Source organism: Petaurus breviceps, unplaced genomic scaffold (assembly GCF_028583685.1).
Source record: "Petaurus breviceps papuanus isolate PSGF00001 unplaced genomic scaffold, PetGlider_PUasm1.0 140, whole genome shotgun sequence".
Taxonomy (NCBI): Eukaryota; Metazoa; Chordata; class Mammalia; order Diprotodontia; family Petauridae; genus Petaurus; species Petaurus breviceps.
Window position 1 is genome coordinate 47,781,540 of NW_027185698.1, and position 22,418 is coordinate 47,803,957.

At 42.1% G+C, this 22,418-nt stretch overlaps 1 protein-coding gene across 1 annotated transcript in view; it reads left to right on the forward strand.

Annotated features, from left to right (window-relative positions):
* The window catches only part of DGKQ (diacylglycerol kinase theta), a 103,226-nt gene that overhangs the window by 74,241 nt on the left and 6,567 nt on the right, over positions 1 to 22,418 (forward strand). The window contains exons 16-22 of the mRNA XM_069071692.1: positions 8,393 to 8,544; positions 12,442 to 12,590; positions 15,742 to 15,923; positions 18,204 to 18,304; positions 18,832 to 18,978; positions 19,479 to 19,590; positions 20,231 to 20,383. Of these exons, the coding sequence (XP_068927793.1) occupies positions 8,393 to 8,544; positions 12,442 to 12,590; positions 15,742 to 15,923; positions 18,204 to 18,304; positions 18,832 to 18,978; positions 19,479 to 19,590; positions 20,231 to 20,383 (996 nt within the window). The remainder of the gene's footprint in view (positions 1 to 8,392; positions 8,545 to 12,441; positions 12,591 to 15,741; positions 15,924 to 18,203; positions 18,305 to 18,831; positions 18,979 to 19,478; positions 19,591 to 20,230; positions 20,384 to 22,418) is intronic.

The window sequence follows — 22,418 nt, forward strand, 5'->3', positions numbered from 1 at the left end:
TGTGTGTGTGTGTGTGTGTGTGTGTGTGTGTGTGTGTGTGTGTGTGTGTGTGTTTCCAGGAACTAGAACAGGAAGCGTGGTGGAGAACGTTTGGGTGAAAGTCACTGGCACTAGAAATAGAAGTGGTATTGTCATCAGAGTAAACCACAGAGCTCCTGCACAGAATGAGGAAATAGTTGAATTCAGGAAAGAGATGATAAGCTTAGTGCAGAAGTGTGTTAGCTGGTACTGATGGAGGGCTTCAGTTATCCAGTCTTTTGCTATAGCTTTCTCTGCTCAAAGCAAAGCAGCTGATAATATCTTAACTTGTCATAATAGTAATAATTTTAGTCTTCAAAGGGAGGAGGAACCATTGAGGAAAACTACTGCTCTGGACCTGAATTTTCACCAAGAAGGAGAAACTGGTTGCTGGAGTAGAAACGATGGGAGTCTTGGGGAAAGCGATCATTCCTTCTTAGTGTTTGTGATAGAAAAAGAGAGAAGAAAGTTGAACATGGTCTGACATTTTTCCAGGAGCCATTACAAAGATTTCTGTTTGTCTGTGTTATCCAACCTAAGTGTTGTGCTTGGAAATCCCTGTTTCTGTCCTTTCCCTGCCTCCCTTAAATCACATATTAACTCCTGTTTCTATAACATTTTACCTTCTACAAGTCACTTTTTGTGAAGTAGGTAGTTAAGGTAACTTTATCTCCATTTTACAGAAGAGGAAACTGAGGGAATGTGACTCTCCCAAGATCACACAGTAAAAGGAGTAGAACCAGGACTGTAACCCAGATTTCTTTACTTCCCATTCCAGGACAACACATTACCTCACAATGAACTTTAGTCCTTTAAATTTATACCACTTTAAGCAGCAACAAGAAATCAAATGTGCCAATATTTTGTTCTTTTTTTGTTTGTTTGTTTGTTTGTTTTCCTGTCAGCTGCTTTTCCAAGATTAAAAAGGTAAGTTGTAACTACCTGGCCATTCCCTGACCGTGTAGTTATGAGCTTGTTTGTTCCACTGCGTGTTTAATTTAGAGTAGTTGTGTGTTCGAGAGTAACCCTCTCCTCCATGCCCTATGCAGTGTGCTGTGTAAGATAAAAGATGCCAAAATTCTCTGGTGGTATTCCATTTATGACTCTGGCCAAACCCATGTCATCCAGTTCCAGGTGCCTTTTGGTCTAGTTTCATGTCCCAGTGAAAACCAGAGGTCCTCCCATGGCATTAAGGGAAGGCAGAGGAGTGGAAATTGGTAGCCTTGAAGTCTCCTTGACTTTAAACTAGGCAGTGCAAATGAATAACATCCTGTATTTATATGTCATCAGGAAATCGTTTTCCAGTTCTCTGTACCCTGTGAACTTAATATCTTAGATCTCAAGTTATGATGGGACCTTGGCAATCATCTAATTTGACTTCCTTTTACAGAGCCTCCTCTGTAACTCCTCTGTAAACTGAGGCCCAGAGGTATGAAGTAATGACCAAAATTACATAGGTCATAGAAGAGCCAGGGATTGATCCAAAGTCTTCTGATTTTACTTTCATTGGCCTTTTCACTGAATCACAATATTCTAGATCAGGAAAAAAAAAAGTGTTTTGAAATAATGGGTCATATGATTAGAAATCCTCTGTGTGTGTGTGTGTGTGTGTGTGCACGTGTGCTCACATGTACTGAAGAATGGGCAACCTGCCTGAATTTTAATAATTAATTAATTGATTGATTATGCTTCATGTTAATCACACCACTCTAAGAACTCTTCTCTTGACTTCCATGTTGTCAGTATTTTTAGCACAATGGGAGAGGGATCCAAGCAGTTTCATTACTTCCAAACTCATCCTTCAGTCTACCCAAAAGAGGATGAAAGGAACATCTCACCTCTCCCTGGGAGGTGCCTGGGAGCTTTGTTTCTGCTCCTGGAGTGCGCTGGGCTTCTTAGCAATTTACTACAGTTGATCCTGGAAACTTTGGCTGCACCCCATGATTGCCTTTACACAGCTACGCTGCTCAGTCTTTCTTGACCTTTAGTTCTTTGGCCTTTACACAGCTTCTACTGAGAGTGGGCTAACACTTCAGTGGGCTTGCTGAGCTGCTACTGCTGCAAGTAAATGCCTCATTCTCTGCAAAGCCCTCTTAAGGGGAGATAGCCTCAGGCAAAAACTCCAGGTTCCTTTGAAATTTCTTTTTCTCCCACCTTTCTCTTCCAGTTTCTTCTTCCTTTCCTGGTTATTCTTCCCTATAACTTTGAAGCATCTCATATGCTTTCTTCCCACACAACTTCCTAGGTGAAAAGAAAACAGAATTTTGGGCATTGTAGTTTCCAAAGAGAGCATATGATCCCAGTTAGAGATGTGGTTACAGCCCTAACTTCTAAATTAACTATTGGTATTCTAAATTCAGGTCCTTGTTCAGTGACCACATATTGGACTCAACTTCTAGGGAAATTGAATCATAGCAGTTTTGACATTCGTGCTATAAGCAAAACAAAAAACCCTGAAGGATGTGTCAGCCAAATGGAAATATGGCTCACAGGGTGACCTTGGAAAAGCAAATCAAAGAATTGGTTGAATTGCTTTCATTGTGTGTCCAAAAGCAACAAGAAACATAATTTTATGGAATTTTCATTGTATGCATTTGCCAAAAGATCACTGGAGATAACAACAGCTTATATACCATATCTGTTGCAGAATATGAAGAGGTAGAGAAATTCTATGAAGAACTTCATAAGACCCTCCAAATTTTGTTAACATCTACTTTTATATTTAGATATTGCAATGCAAAGGTTGGAAAACATGGTTTGAGAATAGCAAATAAGAGAGACCAAATTCTTATACAGCTGTGTGTGTGTGTATGTATAAATATATTTTACATGTATATATAATATTTATACTTAAATATTGTATAGATACAGATAAATGTTATATACATATATAGTACATATGTTGGGTATTATATAGATATAGCTAAATACATATGTTATATTTGTGCGCACACATGTGCACATACATGTATGTGTGTGAATGCACATAGGAATGAGGCAGCTATATAAGCATTTGGCCTCTTTTTTTTATTCTTACCATGTTTTCAGTATACCTTTTGCCATCTTCTCCTATACGCACCTTTGCATTGCAGTACCTAAATGTTAAAGTAGAGGTTAATTAAATTTGGAAGGCTATATATTACACACACACACACACACACACACACACACACACACACACACGCTTTTGATGTTGTGGTTCAGTTATGTCCAGCTTTCCATGATCCTGTTTTGGGTTTTTCTTGACAAAGATATCAGAGTGATTATCATTTCTTTTTCCAGATCATTTTACAGATGAAAAATTAAGGCAAATAGAGTTCTATGATTTTCCCAGGGTTGCACAGTTAGTGTCTGAGGCCTGATTTAAACTCAGGAAGATGAATTTTCTTGATTCCAAGCCTGCAGTGTATGTGTGAGTGTGTATGTGTACATATATGTATGTGTATATATACATATTTTTGTGAATATATTCTTCAAGAATGTAAAACATGAAATAATATTGCAAAAAATGAAATTGGTTATATACTGAGGCAATAAATGGTTACTGATTTTGTAATCATTTCCAGACCAGCAATGTACAGTCAGATTGCTAACTGCAAATGTAAAAGTCATTCCCAAATTAGAAGAAAAAAGATATGGCATGATGGAAAATGCCATTCACATCCACAGAAAGAAATATGGAGCCTAAATGCAGATTGAAGCTTACTATTTGCTCTCTTTTTTTGTTTAGTTTATCTTTGTTTTGTTTTTTCTTTCTCATAGTTCGTCTTCTAATTCTTCTATGCAACATGACTAATGTGAAAATATGTTTAATCAGAATGCATATGTAGAGGCGATATTGGATTGCACACTGTCTTGGGGAGGGGGAAGGGAAGGGAAGCGGAGAAAATTTAAAACTTATGAAAGTGAATGTCGAAAATTAAAAATAAATAAATTTATTTATTTAAAAAAAGAAGACATGACAAACAGTTGAGACAATTCCAGTCTGACACTTTTAACAACAAAAAGTGAAAAACAGTTAAAAGAAGAATCATAGACTATCACCATTTTCAAACGTATTTTAACCAACGCTAATTGATTACCTCAAAGAGGAAAGAAAAAAAGCCTTCGAATTTACTCTGCCAGCAAGTGCTAGATCTGGTTGCCATGTGGACAGATAGGGCAGCCAAGGTCAGATTCAGTACAGAATATAAACTTGTTTCTAACGGGGCAGCTAGATGGTGCAGTGGAGAGAGTGCCAGGCCTGGAGTAAGGAAGACTCCTCTTCCTGAGTGCAAGTCTGACCTCAGACACTTACTAGCTGTGTGACCCTGGGCAAGTCACTTAACCCTGTTTACCTCAATTTCCTCATCTGTAAGAAGAGCTGGAGAAGGAAAGGGTAAACCATTCTAGCATCTCTGCCAGGAAAACCCCTAAAGGGTCACAAATAGTTGGATACAATTGAAAAAATGACTAAACGACAAAACTTTTCTGTAAAATTGTTTGAAGGAATTTGGGGGAAGCTTGTCTGTAGTAACACTTCCAAAAGGAGTAACAAAGGGGGGAAAAAAAGCAAGTTTACAGAAAACTTGGCAAGAAACCTAATTAAATCATATTATGCCAAAGGCATTTATGGATGAGACTGGAAAAAAGACCATAAACAGGCAGAAATGGACGACCCAGAGAGATGGTCCCTCAGTATGTAGAAATCTTAGAAAAATGCTGCAAGAGAGAATGAGTAAAGGTTTTAAAAACAAAATATCCCCTCCATCAAGGAACGCTACCATCTACTGAGGATGGGGAGATACAGTGCATACATACATCTTTAAGTCATTTGGAGGAAGGAGATAGAAATTAGCTGGGGGTGGGGGGAGAACTAGGGAAAGGTTCCTGAAGAAGATGATACCTGAGATAAGCCTTGAAATAATGAATGTTATTAACAGTGACTCTGAATGATAAAGTAAAGGTTGAATTCCCATTAATCTGAATATAGGTTGTATTCCTCTCCACAAAATTAGCTTATAAAAATCTGAATGCAAACTGAAAATAGTGTTGCTTTTCAGTGCATGCCAATATAGGTTTTTATGCCTTTCAAAGATATTTCATTTTAGCAATATAGCTTTTTCTTTCTTTTTTTGGCGCAATAAGACATGCTCTGCACCCAAAAAAAGTGTAGAATCAATTTTTTTTTTGTCATTTTGAAGCATAATAAAAAATTCAGTCATGCAGAACTCATTTTTCCCTGGAGATACCATATAAATAAGATATACTGATGCATGGATCAGTGTTACCCTGGAGCTGAGGCTTGTAGTAGAGTGCCCTGAGGACCTGTCTTTCTTTCTGCTGTTCACTGCTTTAATCATAAACTTGGATGAAGCCATAGATGGATGGCCTACTTACCATACTAAGCATATTAATAGATGACACAAATCTATGATGGTTGACAGAGAATCTTTATCCCAAAATATCTGGATAGGCTAGAATGATGGACTGAACCAAATTAGATGAAATTTAAACAGATAAATACCAAGTTTTAAACTTAAGATTTTTTAAAAAAAATATCTTGGGGAGATGTGGCTGTGTCAGTTTGTGTGAAGAAGATCTGGGGATCTTAGTGGACTGCAAACTCGATTATGAGTCAATAGTCAAGAAAGTCAATGTATTTGAGATTGCATTAATAGAAATAAAAGACCAAATAGTCACATTGTACTGTGCTTACCTGATCACATCTGGAATACTGTGCCTAGTTCCCCAGCATCACAGTTGATGCTGGACTGAGCCCATAATTGATTAGAGCACATTCATAGGAAGGTGGCAAAGATTGTAAGGGGACTAAAGACCAAGCTATATAAGAACTGGTTAAAGTAACTAGAGATTCTTAGTCTGAAGAAGAGGAGATTTGGGGTTTGATAGACATGATAGGTGTCTTCACATATATAATGACAGAGCAGGTTAGTTTTACTTGGATGCAGAAAATGAGGGAGCAGTGGGGGTTAGGGGGGTGGGGAGAATAGCAGCTTTGTGCTTGGTTAGTTTAAGGAAAACTTTATAACACAGCTGTCCTAAAGTGAAATGAGCTGTGTAGGAAGATAGCGGGTTCCTTGTCTCTTGGGATGAGATTTTAGCTAAACACTGGATGATGTGTGCTGGGCATATTGTAGAGAGGATTTCTGCTCAGGAATGGGTCACACCAAATTTCTCTTCCAATTTTGTGCTTCATTGACCTTTCTAAGGGTCTGTGATTCCGTATTATTGTGATAATTAAAACCAAATCTGTTTTTATATGAAGGCTCTTTCTCCTGAAGGCAGGATGGGCAGAGTTTCTACTTCAACCTCTGCTTTTTTTAAAAAAAAAAGGAAAAACTTCCAAACAATCAGAACCATCCAGCCGTCTGCCCTTCAGACTCTCAGACTTCTCTTTTTGACCTCTCCTATGTACTTCATCATTTTCTGACCTGTATTGTATATCTCCTAATTTTTCTATTTCTATAACATCTCATTTCCCTGCTGGGTTGCCAGCCCTTTTGAGGGCAGAGGCAGTATGTCATATTTCAGCTCTTTATCCCCAGAATCTAGCACATTGCTTTGCATATAACAGACATTTTAATAAATGTTTATTGAATTGAATTGGACTGGATGAAAGGGTTTGATTGAGTAAATGATGAGTTCCCTGTCACTGGAAGTATTCGAGAAGAGATTGGTTAACACTTGTTGGGATATCCTAAAAGAAGAATTTGTTCATCATCTATTTGAAGGCTGTTCTAAATGGTCCAATCGATCCCTTCCTGCTGAGATTCTGTTGTTAAAAAAAAACTTTCTAGACTTTCTAAATTTAATGAATATGATATACTTTTTCCTTGCTGACTCTGGGGGCTACCATTCTAAACATCTTTTATTTCTCAGGATTACAGATAGGAAAGAGTTTAGGAAAGATTGGGCTAGATGTGGACTGAGCCCATGATGCACCCTAGAAATTGCTTTTCTGACTAAGTCTCTAATAAGAGGGTTTTTTTTCCTGTTATTTTCCTCTCTAAAAAATTAAAGTCAAGATAGTGGGTCCAGGTAATTTGGGCTTTGGGGTTAGAATCTTGGTTAATCTCAGGTTTAATAACAATAATCATTTCTCTCACACTTTCAACTTTATGAAACCCTTTCCTCACCATAGCTCTGGGAGGGAGAGAGGGAAGAAAGGGAAGAATTATCCTCTCCATTTTTCAGAAAAGAAAACAGAGTTGACTTGATTCACAAAAGGTCATCCTGCTCACCTTCAGCTCTTCTGAATGAGACAGAACCCTGGTGTTCTAACTCTTAGGCTACTGCATGTCTACTCTAACACTGTCTCACCTTGACCTATCTAGTTAGTCAAGCCTCAGGTTCTAGTACAGGGTGGCTGGGAGAGCAGAGCCTTTCTCCCAATCCCTTCAAGGTGACCTGGCCAGCTTCGGTGTAGTGGAGTCATTAGAGACATGGGGAGTACAGAAAGCTTTGTTTATATGGAGCCCAGTGGTTTCTTCACTCTGAATGAACCCAGGCCATCCCATGCTCTGTTGAGCACTTTTTACAAATATTATCTCATTTGATCCGTACAACAACCCTGAAAGGTAGGTGCTATTATTATCCCTTTTATGCAATTGAGGAAACTGAGTTGAACATTTTAAATGGATTACGCAGGGTCATACAACTAGGGAATGTCTGAATCTGCATTTGACTCCAGGCCCAGTGTCCTATTCACTGCACCACCAGCTGCCTTAGTGGGAATTAAGAGGGGAGCAGTAACCCAGTCTAGGGGGGATGATGTTTAGGGCCAGAGTAGGGAGATATTGTTTGAATTGAGATAGATATTATTTGGGTGGGAGGGGATGAGTATTTGGAGTAAGCAAGTCAGGTCAACAAGCATTTATTTATTAAACCTTACTGTGTTCCAGGCACTGTGTGCTAAGCAAAAAAAGAGATTCTCCCTGCCTTCAAGGAGCTTACATTCTCATGGGAGAAAATAACACAAAAAAGGGAGTTGAAAAGGACCATGGGTAATGAGCAGCTCTCTGATCAGGGCTGATGCCTTGGGCTGGTCCGACCCCCAGGGTCAGATTCTTACCACTTGGGAGAATAGCACTGGGCCATGCCTGAGCCTCCTGGAGTCCCACTCACCAAGGGCTTTGGGGACGCCATGACAGTGGAAAGAACTTTGAAGGTAGAACACCTGGGTTCCAGTCCTCTTTTTGCCACTAACAGGTCTATTTCCCATCTGAAAAGGGGATCATCCAGAGGGGTTGGTACAGGAAAGACAAATTGAGTTAAGTGGATGGAATGGATGGGAACCCCGCTGAAGTCAGCTTACTTGCCCACGGCTCACAATGTTGCTGTTTTCCTAACGTGGCCTCTCTGTATTTGTCAGCATACGAAGCTGCCCCCAGACTGCTGCCCACTCCTTGTGTTTGTCAACCCGAAAAGTGGAGGGCTGAAAGGCCGGGACCTGCTCTGTAGCTTCAGGAAACTGCTGAATCCTCACCAGGTCTTTGAGCTCACCAATGGAGGCCCTTTCCCCGGGTAGGTTGCCATTGAGCTGTAAGTAGCATCCTGGAGAGATTTCCTTGACTTCTCCGAACTTCTTCTCCCTGCTCCCATCTCCCATGCAACCGATAAATTCTACCTTGGACAAACAAGCTAAGTGTTCTGGGCACAGACTTGGCCTTGGGGTGGGGATGGGAGGGCAGTAACCATTAGTGACCAGTAGTAAACAGGACACTTTGGATTCCTCTGACCTTGAATTTCCCTCCAGGAAACACACAGCACAGCTGGCCTTTTCATAGCCCACCCTTGGGATTAGGGCAGTAAGCAGAATTGAAGCTTTTAGTACAAAAGGCCATACCGATCAATGAAGATCCATCAATTGTTAAGTAGGGGAGGGATTACAGAGTGATATCATCTAAATCAGTTCTCTCATTTTATGGCTTAGAAAATTGTGGTCCAGAGAAGGGACAATGACTTGCCCAAAGTGATATAGGCAGCTAGTTTTAGGTGGTATTTGAACCCAGATCTCCTGACTTCTAGTTCAGGGCTTGCTCCCCTAACATTTAAACTACTTGCCGGCTAGTTATTCTTTGCTGGTAGAAAGGTATTGAAACTAATGTCAGGATCCATATTTAGAAGAGTGCCCCTTAGTGGACCATCTCTGAGGATTTAGTCCCGATTCTCCAGGTACTCAGGGGCAGCACAGTAGAACACTGGGTCTGGTGAGTTCAAATGCAGCCTCAGACACTTATTAGTGGTGTGATCCTGGGTAAGTCACCTAACCTCCACTTGACTCGGTTTCTTCATCTGTAAAATGAGATAATAGCACCTATTTCCTAGGGTTGTTGTAATGGTCAAGTGAGATGATATTTATGAAGTGCTTTACAAACCTAAAAGGGATATAGAAATGGTAATTATAGTGGTGTAGTTGAAAGGGCACTGGATTTAATCAGACCATCTTACTAGCTGTGTAACCATAGGCCACTCATTTAACTGCTGACCCTCAGTTGTGTCAACTGTTAAATGGGCATAATGGCACCTACCTCATAGTATTGTGGACAGTCTCAAACGATATATGTAAGGGTGCCAAACCTCAGGGCACCAGGTGAATATCAGCTATTTCTCAAGCCCTACTCTCTGGGTACTCAATTTAATTCAATTCAATTAAGTATTTGTTAAGTGCCTACTACAAGTAAAGACCCTATGGGCTAGGCTTCAGGGATAAAAAGTTTTTAAAATGATGGTCCTTTCTCTTAAAGGCATAGTAAGCACTTATAAATACTTTCCCATCAATGAATTAATTAACTAATTAAGCTAGGTGGTTCAGGATGAGCCTGGAGTCAGGTAGACTTGAGTTCATATCTGCCCTTGGATACTTATTAACTATGACCCTAGACAGGTCACCTAACTTCTTTTTGCCTCAGTTTCCTTATCTGTAAAATGGGGATAACAATCATACCTAAATCTCAAGGCTGTTGTAAGGATCAAATGAAATACTAATTGTAAGGTGCTTAGCACAATGCACAGTAAGCCCTATGTGAATGTTAGCTATTACTATCATTCATTCATGGAACTTATTCTCAATCCTTACTCTTGAGGTATTTCAGACATTATAGATGCTGACTACGTTGTTTTCCAAATAGTCATTTTTGAGCCTACACACACACCCTTTATCCCATGTGTTCAACCAGTATTTATTGAGTCCTTGTTATGTACCCAGTCCTAGACCGAGAGCTGGATCGCCTCCCTAAGATTCCTGGGATAGAAAAAATGCTGAATGGCTTTTAGACCCCTTCTGTCTAGCATTGCTGGCTTCGCTGTATCTGGTCATGCCATCTGTGAGATTCCCACCAAGCTCTAGTCTTTTCCATCAACAGCAGGACAGTGTCTCTCGCCTTCTGACCTCCCTAGAGTAGGACCTCTGTGTCAAAGGATATGAATATGGTAGTCACTTTCTTAGCATCAGTCCATGAGCTTTCATCCACCATGGTGTATTGGAGTTCCTGTCTCTGCCCAACCCCTCCAGCGTGGACCATTCCCATCTTTTGTCACCTTTGCCAATTTGCTGGGTACGATGTCAAACATCAGAGTTGTTTGGATATGCATTTCTCTTATTATTAATGAGTAGCTTTTCATAAGGTTTTTCACTCCTAAGGGTTTAGGGCTTATCAAGGCAAAGTATTGGTATGGAGGGCAAAGGAAGACACAGGTAAGGATGAGTATAGTAAACATACATGCTAAGACATTAGGCTAATGAAAAGAGCTGTTCTTTGTGGGATATACATGACTCATTGATATTGGATACATCTGGATCCAAGTCTTGTGAGGGAAACAGACTTGGAAGCTCTAAGATGGCAGGAGGGCCTGCCCCACTGCCCAGTAATTTCCCTTTGGCTGTCTGGGGTTGGTGAGTACTGAGAAGGGCCAAGAGTGAGTGAGTGATTCCTTCTCATAGGTCTGATGTTACTATCCTAGAGTGATGGGGGCATGGGGATGGGGAGAGAGGATGCTTTACATGACAAAGGTCTTTAATCTATGTCTCCAGGAATGAGAATTGTTTGTGCTAAGCTAGACCCTGATACTGGAGAGCTACTGGAAAGTGACACAAGCTGTTTAGATTAGCCATGTACTTAGTGCTGGAAGGGACTTTTCAGATCATCAAGTCCAACCTCCTGGCTCAGACCCAGAGAAGAAAGTTATTTGCCTCTGTTTGTGCATCTAGTAAGTGGCTGAGCCAGGATGTTCAAACCCAGGTCAGTGGACTCCTAATCCTATAGTCCGTGTCGGCTGGACTCAGCCCTGTGCTCTTGGCCTCAGCAGGTAGCCAGCTCTGTACTTTGGACACCCCCATCACAGGCCTGACTAGCCCCTGGGCTAGGAGCTTCCTGCATCAGGTGTTGTCTCAGAGGCCCTAATGGGCAGCAGAGGGAACAAGCCAGAAAAGAGAAGAAGAAAGCTGTAAACACACTTAAGGGGTTTTTTTGGGTCAGTAATTCTTTGACAAGTTCTTCCTGCCAACTTAAGAGAATAGAAGGCTCTTGTTTATCATTCAAGGATTGAACTTTTAAGGACAGCATAAAGTATTCGGATTTCTGCCCAGAGAGGCCAGGGTCACGTGATCTTGTCTCCTGGGCCCCAAAGAACTGAACAAACAAAACAAAACAAAAGCCTCTTGAACAAAACAGAAGACTTCCTGCTCTATCCTTCTGGGTTTTTTCTTATTGAGACTGCGGCGGGTCCCTCTGAAGAGTAGGTGTCTGAGCTGTGATCCGAATAGTTCCTCCCATTGTCATGGCACCCTTAGCCTTCCAGGGTGTTCTTCTATCAAACATTTCACCAGATCTCAGGCAGGGGCAGGGTTTATCATCATCCATCCCCCTTTTACACAAATGCTGAATTTTTATCAGTAAAACTCCCGAGTTCATATCCTCTGACACTTGAGAGCAGTGTAACCCTGGGCAAGGCACTTAAACTTTTTTTTGCCTCAGTTTCCTCATCTGTAAAATACTAGTTATTATTGTTGTTAGCTATTATGAAGAAAAGAAGGCTCAGAAGGGAAGTGACTAGATGAACCTGTTTGGTCCTTTCTAGCACTAAGATGCTCTGGTGCCAGGACAGGTCACTGGTTCACTTGGTAACATCCACATCCTAAATTCAGGCTCTCTAATTCCTAACCACCTCTTTTGTCTAGACCATGCTCTTATCTAGAATGCAGAATTTTCCCCCAGGCATCATACATCATACAAGGCCATTTCCTTGGTTTTTTAATATAAATCTCTCTAGGTAATTAAAAGGTGTCACTGGATCTGTGTTTGAATGAAGAAATTTCTGCTCATGTTGGTGATTTAGAAGTGAGATTTTGTTAGGAATGAGTTTGATGCTTCCTTAGAGCCCCAGAGTAAGTGAGATGCTTTTTTTTCTTTCTCTAATAAGGTTTCACATGTTCTCCCAAGTACCCTGCTTCCGGGTCCTGGTGTGTGGTGGAGATGGCACGGTAGGCTGGGTGCTGGGAGCCCTGGAAGAGATCCGGCACAAACTGGCATGCCCAGAGCCTTCTGTGGCCATCCTACCTCTGGGCACAGGTGAGCATGTTCAGACCCTGGATGTGAGGAGTTAAGAAGGGGAAGGTGTAACACCCTGGGGGAGAGGGAGACAGTCATTTCATGGTGATCAGCCTCAGACAGGGGCACTGTGGAGACAGCCTATGTCAAAATATTCACATTACTCGCGGTTTCTGAAGCTGCTCAAGGTTTCTAAAATGCTTTGTGCACAACAGCCCCATGAGGTAGGGAATAGAAGTTGTCTTTTCCTCATCTTATAGGTGGGAAATTTGAGGCCCAGAGAAGGGGAAATAAATAATTGAGTTTATAGCTTAGATTCAAACCCAGCTCTCCTGAATGTTGGAAAGTCCAGAATTCTTTCTGCTGCCTCACTGATTGATGGCTCATAGACAGTGAAAATGAGAACTAGCAATTGAAAGAAAAATAACATGCTTTTAGTACTTTAAAGTTTACAAAGTACTCTCCATATACCTCCAATCAGAATATGACCTTAAGTTGTCTTATTCAAAAGACAGAGAGCTGGAACCCTCAGAAGATGTGCTGGTGATTAGGAAAGGACTTCTGTGGGGGTCACATTTGGGTGGGGATTTAGAGCATGCTAGGGATTCAGCTCTGTGACAAGGACAGCACTTCCCAGCTCCTCGGGAGCAATTATTCTCTCTGAACTCTTCCCATCAAACCTGCTCTCAAGAGGGAATGGAGGCTCATTGACACTGAGGTAGAGAGGTGTGAGGAACTGAGAAGAGCTTAAATTATGTCTATGCCTTTCCTCTGCAGAAATATTTGTATTTTAAGAGTCAGGAGGACCTGAGTTCAAATCCAACTGCAGACACCTGACACTAACTGGCAGTGTAACCCTGGGCAAGTCACTTAACCCCAATTGCCTACTCCCCCCCCCAAAAAAAAAAAGAAAAGGCATGAAAGCCTTAGTAAGAGGTAGCATGGTGTATTGAATAAAGATAGGAAAGTCACTTAAGCTGTTAGGCAGAAGGAGTGTCCTCATCTGGGAGTACCCAATACCCATGAAATCACAGGTCCAGTATCTACCCTGTCCCTATCATGGCCTAGGGCCAATAGAATGAAGTTGCTGCTGTACGAGAATTCTAGGTATTAACAGGGCAGCCAGGTGGCACAAATGATAGTGTGTCAGACCTGGAGTCAGGAAGCCTCATCTTCCTGAGTTCAAATCTGTCCTCAGACACTTATTAGCTGTGTGACCCTGGGCAAATCACTTAATTAACCTCTTTTGGTAACCTCTAATTAATTAACAATTAACCTCTTTTGCCTCAGTTTCCTCATCTGTAAAATAAAGCTGAAGAAGGAAGTGGCAATCCACTCCAGTATCTCTGCCAAGAAAACCTCAAATGGGGTTAGGAAGAGTTGGACATGACTTAAATGACTGAATAACAGCAAAAAAGACATTAACAGCCAGATTAGGGGGAGATGCATTTTCCAGTTCCTGTTCATTTGTTCAGCAAACATTTGTGGGTGTCTGTTCTTTGCAGGCACAATCCTAGACTAAGCTGATGGAGATAGAAGGATAAGTTCCAGTTCATCAAGGAGTCTTCACGGTCCAGTAGGAAAAGGGGGAGGAGTAGAGACATATGCTAGGTACACAAGAGAGGCATAAGGTGAAAGAAGATTTCTGCTGATGAAGAGAATACATACAGCTGGAAAGCTGCTCTGACGAAATAACCAGCTCTTAGAGCCAGAAGGGACCTTAGAGTCCATGTAGTCCAACCCTTTTAGTTTACAGAGGAGGAAACTAGAGGTCGAGGGAAGTTAGATTTCTATCAAGTCACACAGCAAGGTGGGGACTCAAATTCAGACTTCCCAGCGTTCAGTCCCTCACCTCTCTACCAACCTAGTTCTCATTTGAAGTATATCTCAAGATGGTTTCAGAAAAACCTGAGAAGACTTGTATGAACTGATACAAAGTAGAGTAAGAAGAACCAAGAGAGCTGTTTGTATAGTAAATAATGGCAATATTGTGAAGATAATCAACTTTGAAAGACTTGGGAGTATAACCAACATAACCAACTACAAGTACAAAGTACTCCTGATGATACCTACTATCAGACAGAGAGCTGATGGGCCTAGGGTGCAGACTGAAACATTGCCTCCTCTTTTTTTTCTTTATTTTTTTTGACATGGCTAATGAGGGAATTTATGTAACTATATATGTTTGAACAGGTTTTATTTTTCTTCTCAATAGATGAGAGAAGGGAGGGAGAGAATTAAGAACTGAAAATAAAATAAAATTGAATTCAAAAAAATAAGATGAAGTGTAACTAGGAATTATGTGGACAGAAATGGGGAACTGGGAGTGATTCCAGGGATAGGGGAGGGCTTGAGCAAAGATAAGGGAAACTATGTTGAATATGTTGGTGTAATGTTAAAGGGATGTAAGATATTCCCCTCCCATTAATAGGCCTCAGGTGGAGCCCATTAAGGGAAACTTGCTGAGGGGAGGCTTGCCTGTAGGAAGGCTTGCCTGTAGGAAGGCTTTTCACACCTTTTGCAAATTTCTGATTAGGCACTGAGTTAGTAGGGTTGTGATGCCTCCTGGCTCTGAGAAGTATATATATATATTTTGAGTTGGTATTTTGCTTTGGGGGCTCGCTTATGAAAAGGATCTTGTGATTCCCTTGTCGAGATTCTGGGTGGCCCTATATTCAGAGCTCCTCAACTGCTCAGAAGTAAAGGTTCTCTTGATCCAGGGATGTATGTAAAGTGTGTAGCAATATTGCTTTGATTCAGGCAATCAGGGCCCTGTCTGTTGGTCTTTATTTCTCTGCTTGTATTTTTTCGGTATTTTCTCTGAAGTTCAGGGTGCTGACTTTTCCCCTGAACTAGTGAATATAATTTAAAAAGATTGTTGACTCCTTGAACAGCTATCTTTCCTAGTAAAGCAGATCTAAGAACCTTTGCTAGTAGCCGTCCTGGGGATGCCAGTGTGGTTGCAACTATAGTTGGAGAGCCTGATGAGTCCTTTGGTTTAACTAGAGAATAGAGTAGATGGGGAGGGAGATTTTGGAGGTAAGGGCAGTACCTCAGGTTATCTTATTGTAGTCCCTAGCTTTTGAGACTCGTTTATGATTTGGAAGGTAATGGTTATTTCCTTTGGGTGTTTTAAGGAAGTATGAGTGACTATGCCTCCTTATTTTCCCAGGTAATGATTTGGGCAGAGTACTGCGCTGGGGAGCGGGCTACAGTGGGGAGGACCCATTCTCCATACTGGTGTCTGTGGATGAAGCTGATGACGTCCTCATGGACCGATGGACAATCCTTCTGGATGCTCAGGATGTTGTCGAGAACACTGAAAATGGGGTGGTTGATCCAGAGCCCCCAAAGGTAATCTTTTTCATTATCTGAAATAATGGAATAGTAATTTACCCATCAAGATTCTGGATAAGGGACTGGACAGGACCCTAGATCATAGAATGACGTAGTAGGGAAAAATACCAGGATATAAGATGTTAGACAGAATTGAGAGGGAAACTTAGAGATTATCTAGTCCAACAGCTTTATTTTATAGATGAAGAAATTAAGGCCCTACACTCCCACCCCCAGCCTTAAGGGATTTGCCCAGAGTCTACATGTAATAAATAATCAGGATTCAGATCATTAGCTTTTTTCTCACATCCCTGTCTATTAAAACATGGTGAGGTATTATATTTCCTTACTGAAAACAAGCTATGTACCAACCCCTGAGCAAGAAGCATCTTAGAAAACCCACTTGTGCCATCTGTTTGGATACTGTTGAAAAATCACAGGACCAGAAATCTGGGAACCTCAAAGTTCACTCATTTTGCAAACAAAGAAAAAGAAAACCAGAAAAGTGAAGTCATGACTTGCCTGGGGTCCCACAGCCAGTAAATGCTGGAGCCCAGGTTCGAGCCCAGTTTGAGGCCATGTATGATGTTGTTTTTCTTGGTATATGATAAAACATGTTGGTCTGTACCTAGTTTCTGCCAGTGTTTTCCAGTTTCCCCAATAGTTTTTGTCAAATAATGATTGTTGTCCCAGAAACTGGAGTCTTTGAGTTTATCAAGCACTAGATTACGTCATGTTTTGTTTTGTTTTTTTTTATTTATCTTAAGCGTTTAGCACAGTGTCGGGCACATAATAGGCATTATATTTATACTTTCTCCCCTTTTCCAACTATATAGTATTATCCTTTCCCTACCTGCCTCCCCCCAGAATAAAAGCTTTATCATTTGCAAAATGCATCACTCACGACAACCCTGTGAGAGAGCATTACTCTTCCCATTCTACCAGTGAAGGACATTTCATCGGGGAGACATCTCCTCCTGCATGGCCTTCACCAATCTCAAACTCATCATGTTCCCAATAGAACTCAGTATGTTTCCCCTACCAAACTCATCCCTCCTCCAGACTTGCCCATTTCTCCTGAGGGTACCACCATCCTTCCAGTTATCTAGGTTTGTCTTCTTGACTCTTCCTTCTCCCTTAGTGCCCATAGCAAAGCCGTTGGTGAGCCTTACCACTAGAACAGCTTTCATGTCCCTCCCTTTCTCTTTGCAAGCAAGGCCTCTACCCTAGTCATCTGTTGCTTGGACTTTTGCAATGTTGGTCTCCAATCCATCCTCCCACGGCTGACTAATGGATATTCCAAAAGCATAACCCTGCCCCATCATTCTATTACTCAGAAATCTTCCTTTTGTTTGCTAGGATAGAATACAAAGTCTTCAGCCTGGTTATTTAAAGCCCTTCACATTGTGTGGCTCCCACCAAAATTCTCAGTCTTATTTCCCGTGAGTCCTTCTCATACATTCTCTGGTCTAGGCAGATTGGCCTGCTAGCTATTCCCAGTACACACAAAATTCCATTTTCTGTTTTGATGCTTTAGTTTCCTGCTTTTGGTGCTAAGTTGTCCCCTGGATGTGCCATGCCATGGAAACTCCCTCCTTACGTGTGCCTCTCTGACTTCCTTCAGAGCCCAGCTAAGGTGCCACCAACTATATGAGGCCCTTCCTGATTTTATAAACTTCTTTTTTCCAATTAGTAGCATTCTTTCTTGTAATTACTTTGTATATAGTTTCTTATTTACTTGTGTACACATATTTCTCACCATCCTCACCACAGTGCCTGAGACATAGTAAAAGTATAATCAGTGTTTTAAAATTGAATTGGGAAACCCCATGTTCAGAGAAGTAAATTAACTCGGTCAGGATCACACAGATGATGCGTATGTACCCAGGTCCCAGCTCTCTCTTCATTGTTCCAGGTTGCTCAAGCAAGGAGAAGTGCTATGGGAGGGACTGACTCGAAGTGTTGTATGGGATGGATGAGTCGGATTGGAGGGTGGGGAGAAGGGTAGAGGCAGGGAGGCCAGGTCCAAGGATGCTACAGCAGCCCAGGCCTGATGGACTGGGCATAGGCAGGTTGGGGAGGGCAGTTAATCTGTTCCCTTTGCATTGAGGAGTGAGGCCTCCAGGCCTTAGCATCAGCTGCACCCAAAGGACCTGAAATCAGCTACCTTCCTTTTGTGGCATTTTTTTTATGTCCCGGCAATAAGGAAAGAGTAGCGTGAAAGCAGCAAAAACAACAGAGACTTCTGCTCCTCATGGTGACATTTCCATTTTGACTTTGCTTCCTCCTCCCCCCCAGATCGTACAGATGAACAATTATTGTGGAATTGGAATCGATGCAGAATTGAGTTTGGACTTCCACCATGCAAGAGAAGAGGAGCCAGGCAAATTTACTAGCAGGTAGTTGTTACCGACTTTCTAAAGGCCATTGTCCAAAGCAAATGACCGAGGGCAAGATGAAATTTATACTGGGCTTGGCCACCCTAGGATCTTGGGATTATAGATTTAGAGCTGGGAGGGGCCTTAAAAATCACTGATTTCAGCCCCCTGATTTTTCAGATGAGAATCCTAAGGCCTGACAAGGGACTCGTCTCAGATTCTTGTATGACCCTGGACAAGTCACATAGCCTCTTGTCTACCTTGGTTTCCTCATCTATAAAATTTTTATAATAATTGCACTTAGGATTTTTGTGAGAATCAAATGAGATAATATTTGTAAAGCCCTTTGTGCAGTGCCTAGCTCATAACAGGTATTTAATAAATACTTCTTGCCTCCTCCTCCCCTTTCCCTTTCCCCTTAAAAGAGGCTCCCATATAACCAGGTAGTATAAGGCAGCCCAGACAGCCCTCACTTTTGACTTAAGTCATTAGTAACGAGGGCAGGGCTGGAGATACTAGTGAAAGTAAGAATATTTTTTTGTCTTTAGATTCCACAACAAAGGGGTATATGTCAAAGTTGGGTTGCAGAAGATCAGTCACACCAGGAACCTCCACAAGGACATCCGACTCCAAGTGGACCAGCACGATGTGGAATTGCCAAATATCGAGGGCCTGATCTTTATCAACATTCCCAGGTAATCGATGCTCAGCAGGCCCCACACGGGGGGGGGGGGGGGGGGGGGGGTGTTTAAGGAAATTTAGTCAACGTTCACCAGGGACCTGCTGTGTTCTGGGCACCAACAATCCAAGACTGGGAAACAACCACACGCTTGCTGCCCTCCTTTAGAGAGGGGGGTGAACCATGTACACAAATAAGCCTAATACAAGTCAGAATATGATGAAATGCCCAGAAAATGCCAAGCAGCCTGAAAAATCCTGTGCTGGCAGAGATGATGGGGATGGTCACATTTCCAACTGGGGAGATCAGGGAAGGCTTCATGGAGGAAGGAAATCCACACTGGTCCTCAGAGGACGTTGGTTCCTCAATCCTGAAAGAGGAGGCTCATGAGGGGCGGGTCATTGTGATTGTGGAATATTTGAAAAGAAGCCTTCTTCCAAAATAGCCACACCCCATCTCGTAAAGCATGGTCCCAGATCTTCCTCACTTCCATTGTTCTTGATTTTGTTGGTGCAGCTGGGGCTCTGGAGCTGACCTCTGGGGGTCCGACAACGATGCTCGGTTTGAGAAGCCAAGGATTGATGATGGACTGCTGGAGGTGGTTGGGGTGACGGGTGTCGTTCATATGGTAAGTCCTCTGAGAAACAGTATTTACTTCCTCTCTATTGTTGGGAGTTTTGTGTTGCTGTGACAGTTGGTTTCTCCAGGGTTCGGAGATTGGGGGAAAGGGAAAGGAAATGAAATGTTCCTGGGGAAAGGGAGAGGGCTATCTTGAGAAACAAGACTAGATCCACTGACATGGCAGCTGGTGAGTTCAGTAAGGATCTCTAATCTCCAAACCACCTGTGGCTCTTCATTGGTTATGGGATAAAATTCCAGTTCATCACCCTGAGATTCAGGGCCCTTAATGATCTACTCCATCTCTCCTGCCTTGTCCACTTTTCTTCCCATCCAGACCAGACTCCTCTCCATTGTCACTGTACGTGACGAGACCAGTGCCACCTCCGCTTTTTCTGTTCTCTCTCTCTGCGGAATGTCCCCTCATCCCATTCACAGCCATCTTAGGGGACTTGGACATGAGCTGAGTCCTGAGGGATGGGTAGGATGTGGAGGGGCAATGAGGAGTGAGGAGGTCCTCCCAGGTCAGGTCCTTGTAGGTCTTGTAGATCTCTATGGCTGTTTCCTGTTCTGACTATGTAAATTATTTAGAGTTTTGCCTTTGGCCTGTAAGGGTTGGGAGCACTGAATAGGTCCCTTCATCCTCACAGGGCCAAGTGCAGGGGGGATTGCGCTCAGGGATCCGAATTGCCCAAGGTTCCTATTTCCGGGTCACCCTCCTCAAGCCAATCCCAGTACAAGTTGATGGAGAGCCGTGGATCCAGTCTCCAGGCCACATGATCATTTCTGCTGCTGGACCAAAGGTACATATTACTGTCAGAGCATGGCAATCGTGTATTTAATCACATTGTGTTATCCTAGTACAGTCGCTTACAAAGTGCTTTCAACATTTTTCAGTTCATTTCATCTTTCATGGCAAACCTCTGGGGGATACAGAGCCACTGCTAACTCTGTTAGTGACGAAACTGAGAAACAGGCAAATTACCCTGCCTGAGTTTATCCTACTAGTCAATGGCAAAGCCAGTGTTAGAATGGGAGAATCTGAGGATCTCAGAGCTTCTTGGAGGGAGGTGGGTCTTGAAAGGAAGAATTAACTGTCATTAAAATCCAAAAGAACATGATGGACAAAGAGAGGACCAGCCCCAGAGGTTAAAGATCTGTATGGAAGGCATTAAGAACATAGATTTGCTTGGAGTGTTGCAAGTTGTGTTAATAAGTAAGGTATGAAGTAATAAATGACAGATGGGAATGCCTATGGCAGGCATGAGAGTTGAGATCTCAGGCAGAAATGGTGCATTGGGAAAGGTCACAGGACCTCGGTTTCAGTTCCAGCCATGAATTTTACTAGCCCTATAACTAGGCAAGTTCTGTATCGTTAGCCATAAAAGTGAGAATTATAAATTATACCCCTGCATTAATGATCCCACAAGGTTGTGAGGAAAAATGCTTTGTAAATGAAATGCTTTAGAGATGTGAGTGCCTTATCATTTTCTAAAAGATGATATGGGTTTTAATATGTCCCTTAGTCAGAGGACATGATAGGAGCCAAGTTCCAAGATGATTAAAGCAGCAGGGTGTGGGATGAGTTAGGGAAACAGAATTTCTCTGCACCTCCCCCACCCCATCCCCTTCATTGCAAAGGCTAGAGACAGAAAGTGTGGAGTGTTTGGGCTGGGCTGGGTTGGTGTGTTGGTTAATATTGCTAAATTACTTTTAGTTTTCTCATTCTTTTTTATTCTTTGTTACAAGAAATGACTCTCTCTGCCTGAGAAATATATTGAGAAATGAAAGTGATGGAAAAACAAAAGACATAAATAAAAATGTTTAAATTTCCAAAGGGGAAAAAAATCTAGCCATTTTCTTTCAGGAGCAAAAGAAAAGTTTTTTTTTTCTTCCTAGTACAAAGTCTTTGTAATGAGAGCCCAGGCTCCTTGTGAATGTGCTGTTTGGTGAAGATTTTAAGGTTATTTTCTAATAATTACAGAAAAATTAGACTTTTTGTTCTTTTGCTGGAAAGACAAACAGTGTGACCTTTTCGTAAGTGGCTTGCATTCCTAGCATCCATTTTCTAAATCGGGCTTTATGTGACCTCCTCTAGCAGCAGTTACATGAGAGCCCCACCACATCTGGACCAGTCATGTGATATGTCTCAAGGTCCTGGTGAGGAGTGTACTTAATGACTAGAAAATGGAAATGAAAACGTCGCTACAAGTTAGTCAGCTCTAATTAACCCTAATGTCTAATCTAGGTCCCAGGGAACAAAGGGTGAAGAACATTTTAGAGATAGTCAGGTGGAGCAAAGGACAGAGCACTAGTCTGCAGTCAGAGGGATCTAAGTTCAGATCAGGCCTCACTTATACCTGGACCAGTCACTTAATCTGCCTTCCTTTCCTCAGCTTTTGTTGTTCATCCTTTGTTTTCAAAGAGGACCAGTGACAACGTGGGCATCTGATGACTCGCACATGAATTGGATTTAAGTAAGGCAGAATTGTGCAAAGCCATCAGCCTCTGTCTTCCTGAGTCATGGAAGCAAAATGGGGGTAACAATGCCAGCAGCCTCCCAGCGTTGTTGTAGGATCAGATGTGATATTTGTAAAGCTCCTTCCTTCTTTCCTTCCTTCCTTCCTTCCTTCCTTCTTCCCCCTTCCCTCCCTCCATTCCTTCCTCCCTCCCTCCTTTCTTCCATCCCTTCTTTCTTTCCTTCCTTCCTTTCCTCCTTCCCCCTCCCTCTTTCCTCCCTCTCTTCTTTTTTCTTTCCCTCCCTCCTTCCCTTCTTGTACTCTTTCAGCAGACATGTGATACACCACAGGAAGGTCATGTGTATACATTGTCATATAC